The sequence below is a fragment of the Impatiens glandulifera genome, chromosome 8, assembly GCF_907164915.1.
Source record: "Impatiens glandulifera chromosome 8, dImpGla2.1, whole genome shotgun sequence".
NCBI classification, from domain to species: Eukaryota; Viridiplantae; Streptophyta; class Magnoliopsida; order Ericales; family Balsaminaceae; genus Impatiens; species Impatiens glandulifera.
The window spans coordinates 11232089-11257898 of NC_061869.1; the positions used below are offsets into that span (position 1 = coordinate 11232089).

The window sequence follows — 25810 nt, forward strand, 5'->3', positions numbered from 1 at the left end:
TTTCTTTTTCTTTAGATTTGGATATTTAAAAATTAAATTAGAATTTCAAACTCAATTTAATTAATTAAGAATTACATTTACAACCCAAATTAGTCCACATATTACTCAAAACTAATTATCCTAATGTGGTGTACAATCTAATTGAATCATTTTCTTTAACCAAAAATTATTGGTACAATTGTCTCAACAAAATTTATGTTACACGCTTTCGTTTCAATTCGAAAAATAAGTTTGTATGGGATGATTTTTTTTATATTATTGGCATTTCAAATTATTTCATTCAAAGCTTCTGGTGGAAATTGAATCTATCACATTTTATCTCTTAAATCGATTTTATTTCACCCAAGCACCCTAGTTTCTAGGTTCATATTTATTTAACTATTAAAATGTATGATTTTATAATTTTAAATGAGTTTTATTAGTTAGCTTTAGATAAAACTTAAAATTACTTAAACTCACACAATTTAACAATTTACTAGTTTATAAGTTACTTTAATTGTATGATTTTATTTAATTTTATAGAAATAGAGTGAATTTATTATAAATTCAAGTGATTAATTATTCAAATAGGTTGAATTCATATAATTAATTTTGTAAGTATTACTTCTTTTTAATATTATTATCTCTATAAATAAATGTTTATTCTTTATCCTTCTTTTTATGGTTGGGATTTTGAGAAGTTTAAATTTTCTAGGATGGAAAAACTATCATTGGATCTTCCATTTCAACTTGGTCAAAAACATTTCCACAAACAGAGCTCCATGTTTGTAGAAAGATGTTGATATCGTATTAGCTCGTGCATCTCGATGTCTAACCGAATGAGAATTCAAATCGAATCACGATTCAATGATACACTTTTCAACACAACCTTCATTAATTGAGAGAGGAAGGTACAAAAAAAAATTCAAAACTAAAACCAAAAACTTGAATCTCCAACAATGTATTATTAACCAAAACCAATAATCTGAGTCAATTACATTGAAATAGGTGGCCACAGGAACAAAAACACTAACCACCAACCAACTATGGTCTTCTTTTTTTTTATCATATAATATTATACTTTTGCCTATATAATGTATATGTATAGATGAAAAACTATACAAAATAAATAAAGAATTATAGAATCAAAACAATTAAACCAATGATTTTGATACTATGTTCCTCAGCCCTCCCTCATTCATCCAGGAATTGAAAGAGTGGATTCTCAAGAAGTTCGGCTGAAGGCTTTACATCTGTAAATTCTTTATCATTTAATGAACTTGATAGATCGTCCACTGAGAAGGGAATGCTGCATGAATATGTACAAATTTAATTTCTGTTTTTTCATGTTTAGTGAAGGGAAATACACATGTTAAAGAGAATTTTTTACCTGGAATTGTCGTCCAATAAAAATGAATTGCTGTCGGCATTGTTTGAATCTTCAGTCATTAGTATTCTCATGCCAGAAATGACCTATAAATATAGTCCACCTTGAGAAATGAGTGTTCTGTTCAAACTAGCGAAAATTGTTCTTTAATTTGATAACCACAAGCTTACATCTGGAGATACACTTCGAGTATTGTAGTTATCATCCCAGTATAAGGTACAAATTCTATAGAGTTGCTGAACACTCAGAATCTAGAAAAAAAGGGATTCGAGTTAATGAGTAAATACTATGATAAGCAAAATGCAAGTAAATGACGACAAAGTGAAATATTTACTGGGCATAGATCATTGGTGATTTCATCGTATGAGATCCTGTACTTTTGATGTATGACCTGTGGGGAACACCAGATGATGCGTAAATAATATTTAAGAGGGCATATGTTGGAGAAAAAATAAATATAATCATACCAAGAATCCAACAGCTTGTCTTATGTGTTTAAGTTCATCCCATGATGATCCTGCATACTGCAAACAGAAAAGGCGAAAAAAATAAATGTGAGTCACCACCCAAATTAAAGACCATTAGAACTGATAACAACAACAACAATAATAATAATAATAAGAGCCTAGAACTAACCTCATCTTTTGCATGACAGCTCCACAACTCTAATTCTGCCAAACCAGATTTCACATATTCCCCATTGCTAAAAGTACAACACTCTCGACGAAGTAGAAGGCTGACACAATTCAATCATTCACAAAGATCATTATCCATCCAAATATTGATAAAATTCAGTACCTAGAGGCACGCAGAGTACCTATTGAAGAGTTGCACATTTATGTATGAGAAATTCTGAGTGAAGATTTTCTGTACAAGAATTGTTGGGACCTGAGAAACAAAAATAAGCATGAGCAGAGTTCTAATCATGGTACAATAAAACAAATATTGTCAAGTCTCTTACAAATTTTTCTTTCAGGGTATTGAGAAGAGAGTTGAGAGATTCAACAATTAACTGCCAATGACTAGGTGGAGAATCTTTCCCAAATGATCGGGCTCCTCTCAGCACATTTCCTTTTAATGTTCTCGGTGCCTATGTTTTTAGCATGATAAACGAGCATAAGAAGATTTAATATTTTGGAGAAAAATATAAATGCATAGTAACATCCTGAAAATTACAAACACTATTATAAAGTTTGAGAGAAAGGGAATCATATTGCCAAGAGAAATCATGAACATGTTTGTGATAATATAATTTGAAGTGAGATGAATATGGTTTTATGTAATGTGCTTATAATTTTGTAGACAGCAGTTTTGTTTTGTTTTATATGCAATCCAAGGTGGCATAGCCAAGTTACCTGAATACACAAGGAAAGCGATGATGTCAACTCCTTTTTCAAATTATCACGAATTATGCCATAGATCTTCTCCACATATGCAGTGAGCTGCTGCTTGAAAAGAAGAGCAGGGTATTTGGCCTCAACTTGCCTCACTACCTCAATTACAGGTGGAGCCATTTGCGAAAAAGAAGAAGAACGGAATCCCTGATAATGTAACATTGCAGAAAGAAAATTATCTGCAACTGCGTCATAAAGATTCACAAAATGAAAAGAAGATGAAGGAAAATAGAATAATACCAATGCCATTCTCCCAAAAAGTGATGTCGGATTTGGTGGTTTTCGATTTGTGGTACCAGAAGCTTTTAAGCTTTTTTGTAGCAAATACAACAATGTAGAAGTATTTGATAGCCAATAAGCCATATGATCATTGTCATCCTGATTCTGAGATAATATATATATGTTTTATCATTCAATTTTGATGCATAAATATCATATGCACAAGCAAGATCATCGCAGCCTGAAAAATAGTTTGCCCAAAGGCTATAGTTTTCAAATATGTTGTGCTTTAATTATCATCCATTATTAGGGTAACTAATATGATAACATACTAATACCAAAGATATGATAAAGTTCCACTAATTCTTTTTAAAGAGAGTAATGAAACACTTTTGCCCGCAACAATAGGACATTTCATGGAAAGCAAGTGGGGAGAGAGAGATCAAGGGCTTCTTTCTCCACACTTTTGCCTCAATTAAGAAAGGAGGAATCTGCACTGGGTGGATGTTTTTGATTTAATAGGATTCTAACCTTTTTTTTATATGATTTTCTTCCTTTTGGTTTCACTCTTTCTGTTAAAATAGTGAACGCACTTTGTGTTCACAGCTCCTTTTAGTACTATAAAAGTTGACATTTTTTTACAAAAAATAAATAAGGGGGATCATCACGAATGAATTGGATTTCCCCTCCAAAATGGGTACACACTGTACTAATCAAAAGAAAAACTATAGCATTCTAACAGTGATTAGGATAAAAACTGTAAGGATATTCTCTTGCATTCTCAACCCTGTTGCAAGCCTTTTAGATATATCTAAACGACAAATTTGTCAAAGTAGGCAGCCTTACCTCAATAGCTGAACCAATCATTTGAATAAGGTGATCAAACACACTAGTCCTCTCAGCCTCAAATGATTTCCAGTGGAGAAGGCATTTGTAAATCGTGAAGGCTGCAACAGGCTTTCCCTGACTGAATCCTACATCTTTAATGACACAGTTGACAAGTGCATCGACATTCTCCTGTTATAAGTTTGGAGTTAAGGAAAAGCAACTATAAGTTCCAAAACAAGCACTAGACAGAAATAGGAAGTCTAACTGTCTTTTCACATACATGTTGGCGATCAATTATTGATCTCCTGAGTTTGCTATCAGATTCTGTCCCAAACTTCTTCACAGGTGTTGGAGTTTCAGGTTCCTGCAAGAACAAATCTTCATTGTGTAACTTTATGTGGAGAAATACAATACTGATAGAAATAAATGGTTAAAATGATAATGGAAATTACACTAATGCTAATATCTTCATTCCCATAATGACCATTATCCAAAAGCTGCATTAGACAAAAACAGAGTGTTAAGATAGACACGAGTAGTGGAAAGAATGAGGTTCCACAAAACAGTTACCTTCGCAAGTGGTATTTGGGGCTGTTCGGGGACCCTTCTAACAGTAGTATTAACTAATGACTGCTGACGGAGAATTTTATTCTCAGACTCCATGTCAAAAACCTTTTCTTGAAGGCTGTACATGTGAGGCAAGACAACTATTATTCATTATCTTTTTTATACCAACAAATATTTGGCATAAGCTGAGACATATATAGTACACAACCTTCTCATATCAGTCTTCAGTTTTATTATGTTTGACTCGGCGTCCAATGCCTGCTTTAACCTCTCCTGGCTAAGTTTCTTTTCCTCTTCATACTTTTTCTCTGTTTCATCAATTCTCTTTTCCAAAGAACTTATCATAACCTGCATGTAGTACAAAAGAACAATAGTTTAATCCTTTGGTTCTGCCAGAACATAAATGGAATGCATTCCAAATAGATGAAAATTTGTCCCAGAATTGAACTAGAAGAAGTCATTGTTAACCCAAAAAATGGAATTTAACCACCAAACAAGACTAAGAGCTTGAGTTCATCATTACCTTCAGTTCATCATTTTCAGCAGTCAACTTATGTACCATTTCATGGTCAATTACTGGGACTTCCTGTATAATAGGGATTTGCTCTACTTCCGTTTTGACTGCTACACGCTCCTTTGCAAAAGTTTCCTTAGCTTGTTGGAATTGATTCTTCATCTCTTCCAAAGCAGACTGGAGCTTGGAATTTTCTTGTGTTTTGGCTTCTTCTAAGTCAGACTACAATGGTGGAACTAGAACATATTAGAAGAAGTATTCATTTTGTTGCAATGAGAACGATTGAAGACTAGACTCTACATAAGGGACACAATTGTAGAATATTTTGCTACTAAAGTCAATCTGCCTAATATGGAGATAATAAACAGAATGCAGCAAATCAACAGTATTGAAGATTGTAGATAATGCTCCTTAATTAGTTGTTTAGTATGCAAATTATCATATTAGCAATTAATTAAATTAGAGGGATGAATATTAATATTAGTATTTATCCCTAACTGCTTGTATTTTATCCTCGTAAAAGGTTCCTAGTGTAGGAGGTTAAATATATCCTCAAAAATGTAACTTGTATTTAAACAACTCTCTTGTGGAGTAATACACAACACAATTTTCTCAATATTGATTTCTGCATGGTATATGAGCCACCATCGTGGTAAAACACCCTTATTCTCTTAAAAAATTCAAACGTATAGTTCTTGTCAAAGCTTCACCATGACAACAAATGAAGAAGCTTTCTTTAACTTACCGAAACAGGAAGTATTAATTTGATTGTACTAAATAAAATAGTAGGATTATGCAGAAAGATACCCTCAAACGTTTCTCCAGCTGTAAGCGCCATGTTAGCTCTTCAACTTGCTTCTCCAGCTTGTTCTTGGCAGCTTGCAGAGCACCAGTCTCCTTTGCAGCCTAATTCGAAGAAAATAAAATAAAATGGATTAGATATCATGAAAACAAATAGATCTTTACGATATCCCTGTCAATTATGTTTATTCTTTGTTCCACAAACAAGGTTCATGTGCATATCCAGTTCCATGAAGCACTGCTTCATATCAGAAGCATAAGATAAGCTTATTAGAATTTGCAGCAGGTCCATTATTCATATTATCTTACTATTGGTATCTAAAAGTTCTTAAATCCAAAAAAAATGAAAATAGAAAGAAGAAATAAAAACATTCCTAGGTATTTGCTTCTACAAGTTAGAAAGCAATCATGAAAAAAAGGAGGAAAAAAGACTGCAGAAATAAGACAGAAGAATTAAGCAATTCACCATTTTCAGCTTTTGTAATTCTTTACGAGCAACTTTTCCACGCCATAAACATTGAGTAGTAATTGCAGCTTTCTTTAGCTTACTGTAGTACAACTGAGCTATGAACCGGCGACAATGACTCTGGAGTAATAAATTAGTAGTCAATGTACAATACTCGTAATGGGGTAAAAATCCAATAATCCAATATATGTGAAATGAAAATATAAGGCCAACTTTGGGTTACTGACAAAGTACAATAACTGAAAGGTATTATATCTTACTTCGTGTGTAGTAACATCCTAAGATAAAGCAAGAAACAAACAGCTAGGATGATAGTTCAATAAATAAAAAAGTTGCAGTTCTTTATCTTTAATAAACCTGAATTATGATTGCTGCTTTTGTTTGCCTTCTGAAGCGAAGCATATTTCGTGCAGCCATCCCTCGCATACCAGTCTGAATAGAAATGGAAGAACTGCATAGTTTTTCATAAGTTTTCTTTGCAAGATACATGCGCAAGTTTCTCTGAATTCTCAGAGCAGCAGCTTCCCTTCTCATGTCCTCGTAAACTTTCCTGACAAGTTGTCCTACAACCAGTAAATAGATTATGAGTCATTCAAGATTTGGCGGATAGGTAGATATGTAACTGAATATACAACCTCTGCAGATTGATTGTATCCTTATTGTAGAACCACGCAACAAAATAAAGCTTTTCTTAGCCATGTAAGACCGGGCTTTCCTCTGAATAATGCTTGCTGATTTTCCCAAAATCTCGATTCTGCGGGCATCCAGATCTGCCATCTGTCCAGCCCTTAGAAACACCTTTGTCTTGCCAATCTATAAATACATGACATATTGATAACATGGAAGTAATTAATATAAGTATAATGTAGGAAATTCACATATGGACATTATACACTTGAGATGGGTGAAGTTTATAGAGAAGTCAGTCTTATCACCAAGTACTTGTTTCTTTCCTGATAAAAATACTATAATTCAAGAAATATATTTTTCATGTCAGTTTCATCTCCTCACATTAATAGGAGTAAATTGGAAGAAGAGATGACAAAGCTATATGTAACCCTGTATTCAATTAACTCCAAAGTGTGATCATGCAGACTCCGTCTATACAGTAAATAGACTATAAGTGAAAGAGATCTATCCCAACCAATCATAATTTTGGATAGGAGGTAACTGGAAGTGCATGCATTTCTATATAATAAAATGCAAAATGAGTAGAGATACTTTGTGTAGTAGGATTTTTGGTAATACTTCTCCTTAAGTATCCCAGTTTTCCAAATATGTATTTATAAGGTGAAGGATCCATACTCCTCTAGTCTTCCTCGATCTTATTGGAATATAACCAACTCTGCTTTCGTGTTTTTTCTACTTATCTTCTTTGATAATGTACATTTTCACGTTCACCTCGTTTTGTACTAATTGAACCCTCCTCCCGTTCACAAAAAAAATATCTTTAATGAAAAGTTTACCCTTTATAAAAAACGGTGAAGGGTCCATATTCTTGAATCAAACTAAATGTCCAACAAATGTACCATTATCCACCATAGATGATGGTATTGCTTCCCTTGTCTTGCTCAATTCTTGGTGTATATGTAAATAAGTCCAGGTCAATGGATTTACTAAATAGTCTCTTTAGGCATGTTCAATGGTTGACAGTGTTAGACATCAAATAGCCCATTAATGTGATATAGTTACCTGATAGCCCTGTAGTCCGACCTTTTCCAGGAGCCTCTTACAAGCAGCAATCTCATCAGAACTACCACAAGTTCAGAGAATATGAATCAGAAACTTCAAGTCAGAAGTCAGCAAATGAGCACGACATACTGAACAAACAAAAAAAGAAAATTAAGAGGAAGATGCATGTACACATAGAGATTGGAAATGAAATTACCTCCCATCCAAAACATCAGGAACAAGTATGCCAAATCGATGAAGAAACTCATAGAAAGGTTTTCTTGTGGGATACCCAGCACAACTAATCCTAATTGCCTCAAGGACACCCTGGAATGGAACTTAGCGATTAACTAAAGTAATTTCTTTATCAACAGTGTGTAAAAACGGGAATTTCTCTTTCAACATATCAGTAAATATTAAAGAATAATGCTTTACCCCGCATCTTAACTGCTGAAGGACATTCTGGTTTTCAAAAATTGCTGGCTTAAGAAGGTTATTAGGCTTTACGCAACGAATGTAATGAGGTTCTGTGGAGCTTAGCGTTTCCAGCAATGTTTGTAATTGTTGCTGCAAATTAAAGAAACCATGCATCAAGACAGTTTTCTACTAACTGTGATTATTCATAGGGAGAGTGGGAGCAAAAACCTTGAATCGTGTCCCTATTGAAGAAAATTTTGATTGTTTAGAGGAATCCACACTAGATGGGAATAAACCAGACACAAAAGAACAAGTTGAAGCAGTCAAAAGATCTTGATGTTCAGCAATGACATAATCTTTGTTCTTGTCCAGAAATAGTTCAGTTTGGTATGTCACCTGCAAAATGTTCAAGTTATGATGGTAAAATCCATATGCAGAATTTTAGAATTAAATGAGTACGAAAAATACTGGGAACTTACATCACCAGCATAATGGTGAACAGTGAAATCGGTACGTGATAGCTTTGGTTTACTGAAACGCTTATGTTGGGTAAATGTCTGGTACAGCTTTTGAGCAAATGTTTCATTTGTTGATCTGGGGAACATACTATACAAGATAATCCTTGTTAGTCTCTTTATCAACAACAAAATGATCAAGTCAAGAAGGTTTTGCAATTGAGTTGTTTGAAACTTCTGTGCATAAAATATGGATGTTTTCTTATTTTAGTTACTCACCAAGCTTCATCAAGAAGAGCTATTATGCCACCAGGTTTCTGAAATAAAAGAAGATAAAGTAGTTGTGAAATAAGAGTGTATTTACCGATTCAGTGTGGCTTGAAGATTGAGTTATTCAATACAAAATTCATGTGACGTGCTTAAGACTTGGTATTGACATGATATGTATTATTAGAAGTCATCTTGTTGAAACTCTAGTAATGCAAACATTAAAATCTTAGAAAGACCTTATAAAGTTGCCAATGAACTACTGATCAAGAGAGGTGAATCATCATAGAATGTTTATGGTAATGCAAATTGAAGCTCACTATATAAGTTGATTGGTATAAAAGTGATTTGAAAGGATTGAATGTTGTAATTAGAGACTGTTAAAATGAGTGGAAGAGATAAAGAACTCAACAAATGTGAAGCAACCATTTTCAGATGGGAAAAAAACTACCAACCTTTTCAATAAGATCCAGAATGTCTTTATTATCAACAAACTCAATGTAGCTCCAGTTGATTTCTTCCTTTGTATACTCTTCTTGCTCCATTTTGAAAACATGCTGTCGCACATATTTATTGGTGACAAAATGCACAAAAGAGAAGTACAAAAATAAACAAATCATGAGAAACAGGTGTAGACAGAACCTGATTGAAGTGCTGCTGAAGTTTCTCGTTGGTTAAGTTAATGCAAAACTGTTCAAAACTGTAAAACATAAAAAATAAATAAAATTGTAGACATTTTATCCACAAGGAATTTTTAAAGAGCAATATGTGGTACTCCATCAAACAGGGTGTTCACTTAGACAAACATCAGTATCCAAACTACTTTATAATGCCACTCAGAATTTCAATGGAATGGCATCTGAACAATAAACATTGCATCTCCTATACAATCATTTGCATCAGAAAACATTAGTATAAGAAAATATACTTTTGTCAAATATAAATCTTGTTATGTTTCTTTAAACAGTCTAATACTAAGGAAAATAACCACAAAACCTGCTTCTGAAAGATTGCCCCCTTCTGCACAGCTATAGTGGTAAAGTTGAACTTACTCTTTTGTTAATATAAAACTTGTTGCATAGTTCAACTAACCACAAATCCCATGAATAGACAGTTTTGAATATTATATATGGTCTATCCCTAGAATTATGAGATTAGAATAATATCTCATAATAGGCCAAATACTTGTTTAGACCCTGATCTTGAAGAAATATCTTGCATTAGTGATAACTAGGTGATCTTTATTAATGACAAATATCTCCAACTAATGATATAAATTCTAGAGCCAACCCCTTATGAGCACGAGACAAAGGCTGGAGATAAGGAGATGCCAAAGTGCATAAGACAAAGCCAGATTGTCCAAGCCTAATTTATTAACTTAGGTGAGAGGGAATGTTGGAATATTAGGTATGATATACCATTAGTCACAAATTACAATAATAACACGTAATATAATATAGTTATGATATGATTAGAAAAAAATCGCAAGTGACAACAATATTAAGATACATTATCTAATCGTATCCTACTATTGATGATCTCTATTTTGTAAGTTAATATTCTCAATACTACAGTTCCTTTTTGGGTTTGTACATATAGGAGTGCAAATATATGAATCATTTCCAGAGCCAAGTATTTCATTTCATTTTCACTGGACAATGAACACAGGAAAGATGATATGGAGACTGGTAAAACACTAGAACACTGTTTTATCACATAAGAAAAATTAAAATACATTCATTCATGGAAAAAAATGAAATTCTCTGCATCATGGAGGGGAAAACTTTGAGGAAATACTTCAGAGGAACACTAAAGTAGAAAAACATAATTCATCAGAAACAAAAAAAAAATATAACGGAGAAAGGCTAAGAGACAAATGATGCAGGATTATGTTCATGATAATGTAGTTCCATCTAAAATCGGAGAATCTTAAACAATCTATTGGACAGTTTTTTTTTCATCATTAACAAAAGCAAATGCATACCAATTAAGCACCTGTTTGTCTTGAAGCTTTCAAAACCATAGATATCCAAAACTCCAATTAAAACCTTTGAATCAGGGTCTTGACCGATTGAATTATTAATCTTATCCACAAGCCTACAAAAATATTGGGAAATTACACGATAGTTAAGAACAATATTTAAATGGTTTCTAAAAGGTAACTTCAAAGGTCAAACCTGAGGCTTGATTTAAGTACTACCATAAGCAAGCACCATTTAAATAAAGTTGATAGAAACACTAAAAGCGCCAAAGGGATGCTTACCAATCAAACAACCTTGAGTAAATCACTTTTGCTAACGCATCTCTACTGGTAGTAGCTGATTTTGGGTCCAGCCATTTTGTAATGGTCTCATCCCGGGTTACAATTACCTTTTTACAAAGGGAATCTTCTAAAGCTTTTGGATCACACCTGAAAGAAGAACAAGATTAAACTCTTCAACTTCTAGTATTCTGAAATGACATTATCTCGTCTTTCATTTTTTTACTGGAAGCACGTCATTTATTTACTTACATTAACAGCTCTGATGCAGTTTTCAGATGGAACCAAGACTTTTCATCTTTAGGCATGGACGAGTCAGCTTCCTCCCCCTTAGAAAACTCAATGTTCCCAAGATGAAGAATAGAAGCCACTACTCGGAAAATACCATCCTGCAATAGGAAGCAGGGATTGTAGAATGGAAAGTATTTAGGTAACAGTAGCAAACATCAAGCAGTCTTGAAGAAAAAAAATCAAGTGTGCATTAATATACTTGCTCCTCAGAACTTATTCCAACAATGTCCATAGCTCTTCTTGTTTCAAGATACTCTTTAGCATCGTCCAAACCGTCAAGCTCAAAACAATTTGTTTGATTAAGGTAATGGAAAGTTCTTGGGTTCCCTAATTTGAACCTTTTCACGTCCTGACAAAAAAATGAATATGAAACTTGATGAGTCAATTACCATATATGTTTATCAGTTGTCAGCAGGATCAGTAGTCAACACATTAATTTGTTGATCAACAGAAGTCTTTGGAAAAAATGACCAACAATATCAATATATCAACCCGCAACTCTGCAAAGTAATAAACATTTTTCTTTTAAAATAAATTATATATATACAAAATATATATGCTGCAAATATATTAAATACAAGTGACCTGAAGAAGAATCAGTAACCATCATATCTTTTTAGTTTTGATTTCCCTCAAGTTAAAGGAGGGTATTTTTGATAGAAAGTTTAGGTAATTTGTTGCCATGACCATCAAGGATGATTCTTTTCCTTGTGGCATTTTTACTTATTACACATTATGAAGGGTAGAGTACTAGCTAGCCATGGCTCATGTCCGTCTTTTTCCTCGCTTGTAATTATGAACGCACTTCGTGTTCACCCCTTATGAAATAAAGTTGATCTTTCTCAAAATATAAAGGTGGGTTGCTCGAGAATGATACCCTATATAAAGTTGATCTTTTTATATTATGTGATCCTCTGAAATTACTTTGTGCATGATGCAACCAATTTCAAGGGATAGCATCACATGTGAGATGACATGTCAGTTCTTTTGAATTGAAAAACCTATTCTTAGGATAACAAGTTGATTGGGTTAGCACTAAGATATTCTCCATTCTAAGATAAAAGGTAACAACAAAAGAGAAATTGAAGATCTCAACAGACTAACCTCTGGTGGTGCGGCACAAAGCATGTAAAAACAGTGATAGTTCCTCTCAGGATCAGATATTTGGCAAACACGTGATCTTTCAAGCAAGTAAGTTCTGACAGCAGCTCCAGAGATCTTTCCCTTTTGGTCAAACTGGAGCTCAACAAACTTCCCAAAACGACTGCAGTAATCATATATGTCATAATGTTGTATGTAAGGGAGATAATATTAGCAATTTCAATATATCACCCACCTCGAGTTGTTATTTCTTACGGTTTTTGCATTACCAAAAGCTTCCAGAACTGGATTTGACTGGAAAACAGAAGAATCATTCAACATGAAGAATGATGCAGTTTATATATAAATGTTGTGACAACTTCAGTACAGAGATTTTTTATCACAGTTGACATAATGCATTTGATAGGCTTATTACCTCCAACACTTGCTGTTCAACTGTCCTACCTTCAGTTTCTCCCCTTCCTCCCATGTAAGCAAGGTAACGCATAAGCAATTTTGTGCTTTCTGTTTTACCTGCACCGCTCTCACCACTGACCAAAATAGCCTGGCTTATTCCATCACCGATCATTTGTCTGCACTCATAAATATGATCTGACGTCAATAGGAGAAATAAGAAAGGATCAATACCTATTTCATTATAGCATATCAGTGACGAAATACCTGTACGCTGCATCAGCAACAGCAAAAGGGTGGGGACTCAATTCACCAAAGTCGGCCCCTTTATATTGGGCCATCATATGGCTATCATATAGATGTGGTAGTCTCATAAAGGGATTCACGGCTATAAGTATGTTCCCTGTGTATGTCTGAAGAACCATTAAATTCGCAATGTTGATCTCAAGAACTTCAATTTATTGTGACAAAATTTGAGAGATAAAGATGAAGAATTACATATATTTCATTAATATCGTATCTGGACCTCAAATTTTGTAGAACTCCTGGCTCATGCAAATATGCCAACTTTGTCATATCATCAACTCCACATGCTGGTGCTTCAGCATCTTTGGGGTATATAGTGTTAGACTTCACATCAACCTACAATATTATTGAAGAGATCATAAAATACAAAAAAAAAACATCAGAAGCAGATAGACAGGACTTTTGTGTAGAGAATTTAAAGAAATAAATAAAACATGAAATATCTAATAAGTTCCTGGTTGGTATCTTAACAAGAATGCTCACCGTTTTCCCTGACGAGCAAAGAACCTTTAAATTATCACCATTAACCTCTGTGACTTCTCCATCTATCCATGCCACATCAGGATCTTCCAACCAAACAAGAGATCCAACACTTAAAGTGAGTGCTCCAGCCTACAAAATCAAGTAGCTCACAGTTAAACAAGCCAGACATTATTGTGAATTGCGATCACAAGTATATATCATCATAATGGGAGATAGAATTTGATTTGTAAGTGATGTCTAATGTGATCAAACTTGGACTCAAGTCAAATATAGAGAACTAACGGAAAGCAAAAGAATTTATATGCCATTTTCAAGGAACCAGTCAACTGAAATTCCAACACCTAGCTGCAAATATTATCTCACAAGACAATGCAGGGAATACACAAATCACTATCTTAAGGCGTTTTTATGCTAATAAAATTCATTTTTTTTAGTTTGAAGATTCACATTCTAATGCAGATTTGTTATAACATTGTATACTTCCATTACACCATCTAAAATCGCCAATCATATCGGAATTACTTTATACGGATCTCAAGATTAGATTCTAATGAGTTCAAATTAGTGATCTAGCACAAAACAGATCAAATAACCGTCACGAAAACAGCTGATCATCCTACCATCACAGTACAAAATACATCAATAATGTTGAAAAACGATATTAAAACAAACTATATTACCATTTCCAATAAACTCAAACTGGATCAATCAAAATCTTCCTTCACGAACGCAATGCCGATCACATATGCAGAACTTCCTGAAATTCCTTCAATAAAGAAAACGAAATTCAATCTCAATCTCTTCTCCTTCTTCAACCGCTTTTGATTATCTTTATATTTGATTCTATGATAAAAATGGAACTGTGAGTTCTCAAGTTTCCGGCGAAGAAGAAGAGTAAGTAACGGCAAAACAGAGGTTTCTCTCTCTACTGGTATTTTATTTTCTTTCTTCTATTCTAGTCAGAGAGAGATGTGACTCCTTTTGTTTTGGACTGCTGTCTATTTTTCGCTGGAAACTTTTAATTTCCTAAATTGCCCTTGTTAAAGGTCCGAAATTACCGGGCGGTGGGACCCAGAAAGTGCCGAGAACGTTTTGTTTTCGGGTCTGTCAATGAGCTGTTTTTCTAACCGCGTTTTATCACAACTTTTATTATTAATTAAACTATCTTAAATCTTATTTACATTACTCTTAAATTAATTAATTCATTAATTATTCAGACTCTTTATCGGGTCGAATTTCGAATATTTACTTTCAAACCTAACTATTTGAGACGTTTTATTGTTAAAATTATACCAAACGAAGTTTTTGTTTTAACGTTAGTTAAATAACAAAAAAAAAATTATATCACTAATTGTCAAATTTCAACGAATTAAAAGTTTAAATATCGGATTTCAGAGAATAATTAGTCAAAAGACTCAAAACCATCAATTCGCTAAAATTAGTGATATAAATATTTGATTTATTTGTTAACCGTGTTTGATACCATTAAAACACAATTTCGTTTAGTATAATTTTAACAATAAAAAAATTAATAATCGAAAAGAAAATATCCCCATATTACCCTGATATGGAGCTATAATTTGACAATTTTGTTGTAATTATTTAGTTTTGTTTATTAAATTTTTATAAATTGATTAAATTGTTTTTTATTTATATAATTTTAAATCAGAACATAAATTATTTAAATCAGAAATTCGGATTGAAAAAATACAACATAAATAGTTCATATTGAGTAAATAAATTGAGATTTTAAAGTTGATAAGAAAAAAAAAGAAAATTTTATTATATTATAAAATAAAGTATAGTTTTTTAATACATACTTGTTGTCCATTATTTCAAGACACAAAATTATTCTTTTCTCTTAAATAATTGTATATGTCAAATCACAATTACAAATTAAATCAAATTTGTTCTATAAGCAATCGTGTTATGTATAGGAATAATTGACATTTAGTATATCTAATTTTGTGAATAAACTTTTGGGATTTCTATTAAGTAGTTTTTACATTATTGGATTATAAAATTGTTTTTTAAAGTACAAAGGCTTTCATTAGGAATAAACAAAATTCAACTTTAGTTGTTTTTTTGTGGTACAATTTTTTTTTATAGTGTATTGGACTTGCTTTTAATAATGTTTTTTTGAATAAGTTTCAATATGTAATATTTATTATGAATTATGTGGACAACTCTATATTTGCTTTAACTATGCTTTGACTTATATTTATTGTTTTTTTTGCCTTGATGTTATTAATTAATTTATATTATACTAGCATTTATCCCGTGCATTTTCACGAGTAATAATATAAAAAATCGTGAAAAAAATTAGGGATAACATTTTTAATTTTATTTTTAACCGTTTTAAATTTATGGGTGGGTCAACACATAATCCGACCCAAGTATCCATTTACTCAACATCATTATATATTAGTTAGTTAAAAAGTTGAACTTATATTAATATTAAAACGTCCCGCATTTATCAAATTTGGTGTTTGAATTTAATATATAAAGTCTTTATACCCTAGTTGGTTAAAGAGTTGTACTTGTTTTGTTAGGTTGCAAGTTCGAAACATACCTCTAGCATTTTTAATTTTATTTTTAACCGTTTTAAATTTAAAAACGGGTAAACCCACAATCCGACCCAAGTATCCAAATTAACCACAGCTCTCGACCCGGCAATCCGGACACTTTAAAAATTAAGCATCATTATATATATATATATATATATATATATATATATATATATATATATATATATATATATATATATATATATATATATATATATATATTAGTTAGTTAAAAAGTTGAACTTATATTAATGTTAAAACGTCCTGCATTTATCAAATTTGGTGTTGAATCTAAAATATAAAGTCTTTGTAGCCTAGTTGGTTAAAGAGTTGTACTTGTTTTGTTAGGTTGCAAGTTCGAAACATACCTCTAGCATTTTTAATTTTATTTTTAACCGTTTTAAATTTAAAAACGGGTCAACCCACAATCCGACCCAAGTATCCAAATTAACCACAGCTCTCGATCCGGCAATCCGGACACTTTAAAAATTAAGCATCATTATATATATATAGATTTGATCCAGTTTTGAAAATGCTTGTAAATTTGTATTTTGACAAAAAAATAATAATAAAATATTTAGATAAAAGAATATTTTAAAATATATTTTAATTAGGTATATATTAACAAATTTAATAATATTTTTCCGTTTAAATACAAGTCTATTTACTCTATAATGAAAAAAAAAATATAATTCACATATTTATTTTGAGTTGAGAGAAAAAAAAAAAAAAAAAGTTAAATTAAGTAAATTTGGATAAGTACTATTTGAGAGATTTTTTATCATTTATTAAAATATTTTTTATAGTTACTCTAAGAATATATATGATAAATAATAAACTAAGATTATTTAATGATAAAACAAGTGATTAAATTGTAAATAATAATAAATAAAAAAAAAAGTAAAGGTTATATAATTGACTGTAGTGCCTTCCTCGTTGGCTTGAACTTAAAGTGATTCTGCCTTACTTGTTAAGGAGTTTTTATTTATTTTATATTTTGCAAACCATTCATTCAAGGGGGAAAAGATTTTGATTTCTCATGTCTTTATTATAAATTAATAAAATATTAGAATTGTTATTTTTACACCTCTTTCCCATCAAAATTATTTGGTTATGGACCATTTTTTAAATCTGTAATCGATTAAATTAATTTACTATTTGGTTATTGGTTATGGACCATTTTTTAAATCTGTAATCGATTAAATTAATCTACGTATAATTTAATAAAAAAAAATTGGACAACGGATTAAGTATGTATTCCGCAAACACATTTAACCAGGCGCAGAACTTATCGTCTGATGGACTTGAACTTATCGTCTGACGGGTCTAAACCCAGACCTTAGGGTTAATATTCACGTAAGGATAAGGAATAATAAAAACAAATAAATATATAATGTCACTAGTATATTTTTTTTTGTCTTTTATGTTTTATAAAATTTTAATTTTTTTATTAATAATATAATTTTTTTATTATATTAAATTATATATTATATAAAAATATAATTTTATCATAATTGTTGTTTTATAATATAATATAAAAGATACCCACAAGATTTTTTTCGAAACCAACCACAATAAAAATGATAGTAAAAAAACCTTAAAATATAATTGGCCCCATTAACCCTCCTGTTTCCGAGTTCTATTACACAAAATTAAATAAATAAATAAACTTGCAAATTTGTATAGAATTAAAATGATGCATTAATAGAAATAATTAATTTTAGCATTTGAGAGGAGATTAATTATAAAATAAGTCTTTAAGTTATTTTAGAGTTGAATACTAATCTCCAGAACTTTAATTCTCTTGTGTAGTAATTTAAGTTTTAAAAATTTTGGAAATAATTTTAGTCTCATTTTTAGATTTGAGTGTGGGATTATATTAACTCTTTAAATTTAAAATAATAATAATAATTTATTCAATTTAAAAGTTTTGACATGTTAGTTAAATTAATTGATTCACTAAGTATGATAGAAAAGGTGTAATTTTAATAAATTAAAAACTTGAGATATCTAATTTAAATAAAAAACAGATATAAAAAGTTAAAAATAGTCGAAGGACTTGTTTATGAGTTTTATAAGCATTAAAAGTTAAAACTTATTAATTATTATAACATAATAATGAATTGATGGTCCACACATGCACATGAATATAAAGTAAATAGATGATATTCAAAATTATTTATAAAATATTGCATTCAAAAATATTTGGGCGCGTTTTATTTATTTTTTCAAATTTTTTATAACAAAGTTTAAGTGGAATCATTATTAAAACGTATCAATCAATTTATATAAAGTGCTTGTTTGAAAACAAACAAATTACAAAGTGACAAATAAAAAATATAAATATAGAACTATAATATAACTAAAGATAAATAACTAGTTTGATATATTTAAATACACTCTCAACCTAAAAACAAATAATAAATATAATCATAAGTTCAAGCTCGACTTCAAATTGTATAAAAATAATATATATAGAACTAAAATATTTATACTAGTTAAACTCTCAATTTAAGCATAAAAACATATCGAATTTCAGGTATAATAACGAGTTTCGGGATTTCACTCATTTGACCCGAAATTGCAAAATGAATATCCAATTTGAGTTTATTGATAGTATATAATTGAACATATATATTTGGTACATTAAAAACTTTATTTTGTCAATTTATTTTGAGTTAAACTTTTTAGCTATTTTTTTATATATTCAATCAATTTTTTTTATACTAAATACAAAGAATATCAGATTTTTAAAATTGATTATTATAGTAATAAAATACTAAATTCTAAAAGAAAATATTGTCATTCTAATATATACAATATAAATTGTGTTAAGAAAATTCAATCTCTTTTGAGATTCATTGAGAAGAGAATCACAATCCATCTTTAAGTTGTTTTTTTAATTATACAAAATTCTTGTTGTTTGATCTACAATAGTTTTTTAAATATTTATTAAGGTTAGAAAATAAAAGTAAGAAATTTCTTTTATAAAATGATTTATTTTATAGATAGATTAATTAAAGAAAATAAATGAAATATTTATATTTGTTTATTATCATGTTTTTGTGTCAATTTATCTAGACTTTGTGATATGAGATCAATATAATATAAAAAAGTAACAAAGGATTTTGTAAATCTTTGGCTGTTTCAAATATTTATTTTATCTATAACTGCAAGCAATGTATATTTCACTTATTTGAAAATTAAATAAATATATATAATAAAGGTTTAAAAAAATTAATTACAACACAACTTGAAAATTGAAGTGTATAATAATTCATTTTAAATTTAATTTAAACTATACAGTTTTAAATTATAAAAATATATTTTCAAATAGAAAATCCCATCTAAATTTAGAAAATCACTTAGAAATAAAGCCATCAAACTTTAAATATACAGATTTTGTGAAGATATTTTGATGTTGGTTGTATTACAAAATTTTAAATTACTTTAGACTTTTATCTTTTAAATTAAAAATAAATTTAAAAATTCTTTAAGTTAAAGTTAAAATAGAATGACTATAATCTCGTTTTAAACTTTCTAAACTAAAATAATAAAAATAAATTTATTTAACCCTTCAAAATATCTATTTAGAAAAAGTTTTAGAGGACTCATTTTGAGAGTGAAATGATAGCAGGATTGTGCAAAACTAATTTTATTTGAAATATTCTTTATTGTCGGTCTAATAAAATCCGATTTTATTGAAAAATTAGGTTAGTAAATTTTATTTTTGTAAAATTTTAAATTCTTACCCCAAAATTGTTGTCACTTGACTTAACAAGATAAACATTTTACTAAAATAAGAAGAAATAATATTTTTAAAATTTGAAATGAAATTAAAGCAACTAAGTAAATTTTGCAAAATTCTATCAAGAACTTAATATATGTCTTTAATAATCTTTATTGGTAAGTTGTCATTTTTTAAGTAAGAATCAAATTCCTTTTAGACTAGTAACTCATTTTGGATTGTGTTCATATTTCAATTTTTATTAATCTTCTTTTAAACTTCTTCTTACATTTTTTTAGTTTTAAATTGAATATCTACACGTGAAACTTGTCTTATTTTGGTTTCTATTTGTGTTTTTATCCAAAAACCCAAATATTAATATATTTTTATAGATTTAATATTAAAATATTTTTATTTAATTATTTTTATAATTTTATTATTAAATAAATTCTTATTTATAATAATTTATTAAAACATATTTAACTCATTTTCTCTTAATTTTATAAAAACATGTTTGTTTCATTACAAACTTTAAAAATAATTGTAGTAGTCTAATATTTCATTCAAAAAAAATACAACTTAATTACATAATACAAATAATTTCATAATTTTAACAAAATAATAATAAACATTAAATACTTAAACTTAAACGATTAAAACACATTACTCAAATAAATAACTATATTTGAAAACTTAGTTCACCACATATTTTCTACACAATTTTCGGCCTAATACATTGATAAACTTTTCTAGAAAATTCATTTTAAAATATTATGTATCACGCTAACCACTCTAAAACGTCTAGGATTCTCATTTATGGCTTGTATATTATTTTTTCTAATAAAAATAGGCAAACCCTTAATTGTTTGAATTATCCAAAGTTGTTTCTTAAAATTGAATTCACATCATGATCCTCCATTTGATACGATTCGTCGCTTATTTTTCTAAATCCCGTGTCGAACATCTCTTATTCAAAAATATGGTGCTGAATACTCTATTTAGTTAGCATAACACCCCTAAGATAATATTTTTATGTAACAAATTATAGTATTAGTGTCCTTCTCATACAAATCTTTTTTACACTTTTTCAACCAATAATATTTCAAGAAAAAATTTGTCATTTTTCGACAAACTTTATATTTTGGTGTAATATCACAATATAGTTTTACAATTATCAAACGACTAAGAATATATAAATATGTTTCATTATGTACAAAATATGTAAATCATATTAAAATTTGAAAAAAAAAATTGATAGAAAAAATAATAGGAATACACATTATTATAGTATAAATAGTTTATGAACAAATACCTAAAAACACATTATTTGATAATGCTCCTAAGCACTAAAAACTCATTTACACCCTCCAATTTTATAATTTATAAACAATTATTTTAAAATAATTAATTTTTAATAAATTAATATTGTAATTAGCCTAAATTATAAAAATGCAAAAATTTTATCATTCTTAATATGTTTAAAATGTTTTATCATTTAAAACAAACACACCAAAATAAATTTATTTATTTTTAAGAGAAGACATTTCTTTTTTAAGAGATTTGAAATTTTTTGCTTAAATAATTTATTTTGTTGCATTTTAATTAAATAAGTTATTATAGACTTATTTAATTAATAAAATCACTTAAAAAGATAAAAATTATTTTCTTAATATATATTAATGATTTTTTCACAATATTTTATTATTTAAATTATTTAATTGTATTTTATTATCTATTAAATAAAACTATAATGTAAAACTTAATCTTTTTCCTTATTCAAAATTATTTAAAAAATTGTTTTTGAATGGTTTATGAATCCAACTAGTGACCCATTTAATGTCCAAAATCCAATCCATAAAAATGATGAAAGACTAAGAAACGAGCAATGAGGAAAAGGAAAAAAAACTTTCCTTCCACACCATCTTCAATGGGTCGGATATTGGACATCTCATCGACTCCTTCGAATATCCACTAAATTTCATTATTGGATCCATCTCGAAAATATCATATAGTAAAGGAAAAACATTTAATTAACCATTAAAAACAAATTTTATAATAAGAGAAAAGACCAAGTCTTATACTCTTACATAATAATTTTATAAATTTTGTAACATTGGTTAATATGTCCATCCTAGTAACCAATTTCTAATTGTTAATTTCTACTTCCTATATAAAACCCAAACTTAACTTCTTGCTAGATAAAAAGTTCATCTCCTCATCATATCAAGTTTTTTTTCAAGTTCTAATTTCGTTTTTTCCCTCTTGTTTAGTGTAACTTGTTATTTTGTCATAATCTCCATTTAATTGATTTTGGTTTGGGGTCTTATTTTACAGTCCAAAACTCCAATTGGCACAAAAACTACAAAAGATTCTCCCTTTCTTGCACAGTCAACTCACATAAAACTAAAACTAAGTATATACTATGTAATGTAATCCAATGATTAACCAGTAACATGTAGATAGATATAGTTGCTATATCAGAAACTACATTTTTCAATATAATTACCCATTTGCTTCTACTACCATATACAACTGAAATAGTTCATAAAACTAGACACATGTAAACTTCTAACAAATGAATATCAGGGATGGTGAATAGATTAGATGATAATGAATTGAATAAGAAATAATATAAGCAAAGCAATCAGAGAACTTTGAAGGCTAATTCAGTTAGAATCAACATTATTCATTTAGATATGTAAAACTCATCATCTTGCTCTGCTTATAATTCAGAATATATATATATGTATACATAGATCTTCATTGAAATGAACAATAAATCTCAAGCTTAAAGAGAAAGAAGAAAGAAACAAATCAAAAAGAACTAATAGACATAGCAATTGAATAAGAAATGGCATAAGCAAGGCAATCAGAGAACTTTGAAGGCTAATTCAGTTACAAAATCAACATAATCAATTCGGATATTATGTTAACCTCATCATCTTGCAATGCTTATAATTCAGAATATATATATAGATAGATAGATCTTCATTAAAATGAACAATAAAGCTTAATCTAAACTGACATCGCAATGATCTAAAACGGATTAAACAAAACTAATCTATACAAATCTCAATGAATAAGAAATAACATAAGCAAGGCAATCAGAGAACTTTGAAGGCTAATTCAGTTAAGAAATCAACATAATCTATTCAGATATGTAAACCTCATCATCTTGCAATGCTTATAATTCAGAATATATATGTATAAATATTCATTTATATGAACAATAAAGATTAAGCTTATAGAGAAGGAAGAAAGAAACTGAGATCGTAATGATCTGAAACAAATCAAACAGAACTAATACCTCTTTATCTCATTGAATAAGAACTAATATAAGCAAATCAATCAGAGAACTTTGAAGGCTAATTCAGTTACAAAATCAACATAATCAATTCAGATATTATGTTAACCTCATCATTTTGCAATGCTTATAATTCAGAATATATATAAATCTCCATTAAACTTATAGAGAAAGACGAAAGAAACTGACATTTCAATGATCTGGAACAGAATCAATCGATACCTCAAAGAAGATGAAGCAGAACGGAGACCGAAATCGCCAATCGCTCTCTCCGGAGAGATGATAATGTAAAATCTTATTCTTGTATTTTTATATATTACCGGCTAGGGTTTTGAACAAGAAATACGCTGGGCTAGGTTATCTTGTATAATTGGGCTTTAAGACCCAATCTTATGTCTTTTAGGTAAAGCCTAGTAAGGGATTCAACTTTGATCAAAATTTCATTTTTGTAATTTATATTAGTAAAATAATAAATAATTAAATACAATAACTTTTATAAGGTTTCATCAATCAACTATGTTTTTATATTGTTTATTTAATTAATTAAATACAATAACTTTTATAAGGTTTCATCAATCAACTATGTTTTTATATTGTTTATTTAATTAATTAAATACAATAACTTTTATAAGGTTTCGTCAATCAACTATGTTTTTATATTGTTTATTTAATATTAGATTAGCATATGGTCTTAATCATTTTGTTTATAAGAATATAATTTCAATAAACACAGGAATCGCTCACTCCGCAGCTTAGCACGGGTTGTGGACACGTAGCAATACGAGAAATATTGCGAGGTAACTCGAGAGTTCGATGTTTTTCAACATTAGTTTGCGTGCTAAGCTTTTTTAAAAGAAAAAATTATTTTAAAATATTTTTTAAAATAATACATGGGGCTTTTGGAATTAATCATGTAAAAGTAATTGATTTTGTTCAAATTTTAATATTTGGGAACCAAATAACAATTTGGTAAGAAACGAGTTTAAATTATATAACATAACTAATTTAAAAGATTATTTATTTGAAATCAGAGTTGTCAAATGATTTTAGAAAAATCAATAAAATGATACATGTATAAACGTATTTATACCAGAATTTCTATAAAAGATTCGATTTTCAAAAGTATCAATAAAATGATACGTGTTTAAACGTATTTATATCATCCCACCAAGGTAGCCCACTAGTAAGAGTCGGCTTAAGAGAACAAAAAGTCACGGGTTCGATTTCACATGAAAGTGCTTTGAGTTTAAGCGAGGGGTCATGGTTGTAGGGGTGTCATGCTAGCTCTCCTTTATTAAAAATAAATAAATAAACGTATTTATACCATAATTTCTATAAGAGGTTCGATTTTTGGTTACGCTCGGGAAAGGGCTTTCACGCTATGTCCTTTACGCCGTCAAATGACGGTTTTAAAATTTTAAAATAAACAAAGTCTGGCTCTTTAAGATTTATTTATAACATTTATTTTATTTAATTAATAGTCATGTGGTCCTAAACAATGATAAATTTAGATTACGTAAATAATTATACAAAATTATTTAGAATGCGTACTTGCGATTGCGTTGATATAATATGAGAAATGATACAGACAGCTACTGGGAGATCGATTCTCCCAGCGACTGTCTACGTGGCAGGCCACGTAGGCCCAATAAAAAAAAATAAAAAATAAAAATAAAAAAATCTAAAAACCCAAAAGCCCAGAAGCCCAGAAGCCCGCCCTTTCATCTTCCCAAACATTTTAGGTTTTCTCTCTCTCTCAAGTTCATCTGCAATTCTAGCGATTTACAAACGCAATTGATTAACTCAACCATCTTCAACATCTTCAAAGACATTCACATATTTCTCTCTCTTTCTCAAATCCATCTGTTTTCGAATCCTAGCAATTTCCATCGTCTACTCGCGTTCTTCAGAGAAAACCCTAACATTAATCATCAGAGAAAATTCATCGCCTGCTCGCGTTCTTCGTTCAACACAAAATTGTAACTTCTTCATCATTTTTTACTTTAGTACATTCGGTTATATAATCTAACTTGCGACATTTTTGTAATGTTTAGGAATCAAATAAACAAGTGGTTATATATGATGCTTCTAAGAAGAACGAAGCAAAAAAGACGAATACAATGATTGAGATAAAAACAGTGAAGAAAAAGAACGAAGTGAAGAAGAAGAATAAACAGAATGAGGAAGAAGAACGAATGTAACAAACGAACAACAGTTAACTGCATTGTCTAGTTGATTTTGTTAACTACATTATGTTTTATTTATGCAATTTCATGTTTATGAACTGTAATGAACTATAATAAACTCTAATGTCATGCTACATGAGCTGCAATGTCATGTTTCATGAATTGCAATGTAATGTTATATGAATTATTTTGTCATGTTATTTCTGTTAATTGTATTGTCCTATTAA

At 29.5% G+C, this 25810-nt stretch overlaps 1 protein-coding gene and 4 non-coding genes across 5 annotated transcripts; all 5 read right to left on the reverse strand.

Annotated features, from left to right (window-relative positions):
• Window positions 1-914: 914 nt before the first annotated feature.
• Window positions 915-14736, reverse strand: LOC124911863 (myosin-6-like). Its single transcript, XM_047452395.1, has 39 exons — window positions 14480-14736; window positions 13800-13928; window positions 13509-13652; window positions 13278-13423; window positions 13033-13189; window positions 12853-12911; window positions 12621-12780; window positions 11716-11865; window positions 11478-11614; window positions 11229-11375; window positions 10961-11062; window positions 9608-9665; window positions 9421-9522; window positions 8978-9015; window positions 8723-8849; window positions 8472-8639; window positions 8262-8393; window positions 8044-8153; window positions 7848-7908; window positions 6791-6968; window positions 6513-6718; window positions 6156-6275; window positions 5696-5794; window positions 4898-5110; window positions 4583-4722; window positions 4378-4492; window positions 4260-4304; window positions 4088-4171; window positions 3826-3996; window positions 3001-3144; window positions 2722-2907; window positions 2328-2456; window positions 2184-2254; window positions 2003-2102; window positions 1834-1890; window positions 1701-1757; window positions 1537-1617; window positions 1370-1452; window positions 915-1288 (listed from the first exon to the last, which is right to left on the reverse strand). Exons 1-39 carry the CDS (start codon window positions 14480-14482, stop codon window positions 1174-1176), a joined length of 4524 nt encoding a protein of 1507 aa, XP_047308351.1. The 5' UTR covers window positions 14483-14736; the 3' UTR covers window positions 915-1173.
• A 7996-nt stretch (window positions 14737-22732) lies between these two features.
• LOC124913496 lies at window positions 22733-22811 on the reverse strand. The gene has a single exon (XR_007096742.1). It is a non-coding gene; the product is annotated as a small nucleolar RNA R160 (small nucleolar RNA).
• A 146-nt stretch (window positions 22812-22957) lies between these two features.
• On the reverse strand, window positions 22958-23041 carry LOC124913500. The gene has a single exon (XR_007096745.1). It is a non-coding gene; the product is annotated as a small nucleolar RNA R160 (small nucleolar RNA).
• Window positions 23042-23192: 151 nt separating this feature from the next.
• LOC124913498 lies at window positions 23193-23273 on the reverse strand. The gene has a single exon (XR_007096743.1). It is a non-coding gene; the product is annotated as a small nucleolar RNA R160 (small nucleolar RNA).
• Window positions 23274-23436: 163 nt separating this feature from the next.
• LOC124913499 lies at window positions 23437-23520 on the reverse strand. The gene has a single exon (XR_007096744.1). It is a non-coding gene; the product is annotated as a small nucleolar RNA R160 (small nucleolar RNA).
• Between the last annotated feature and the right edge of the window lie 2290 nt (window positions 23521-25810).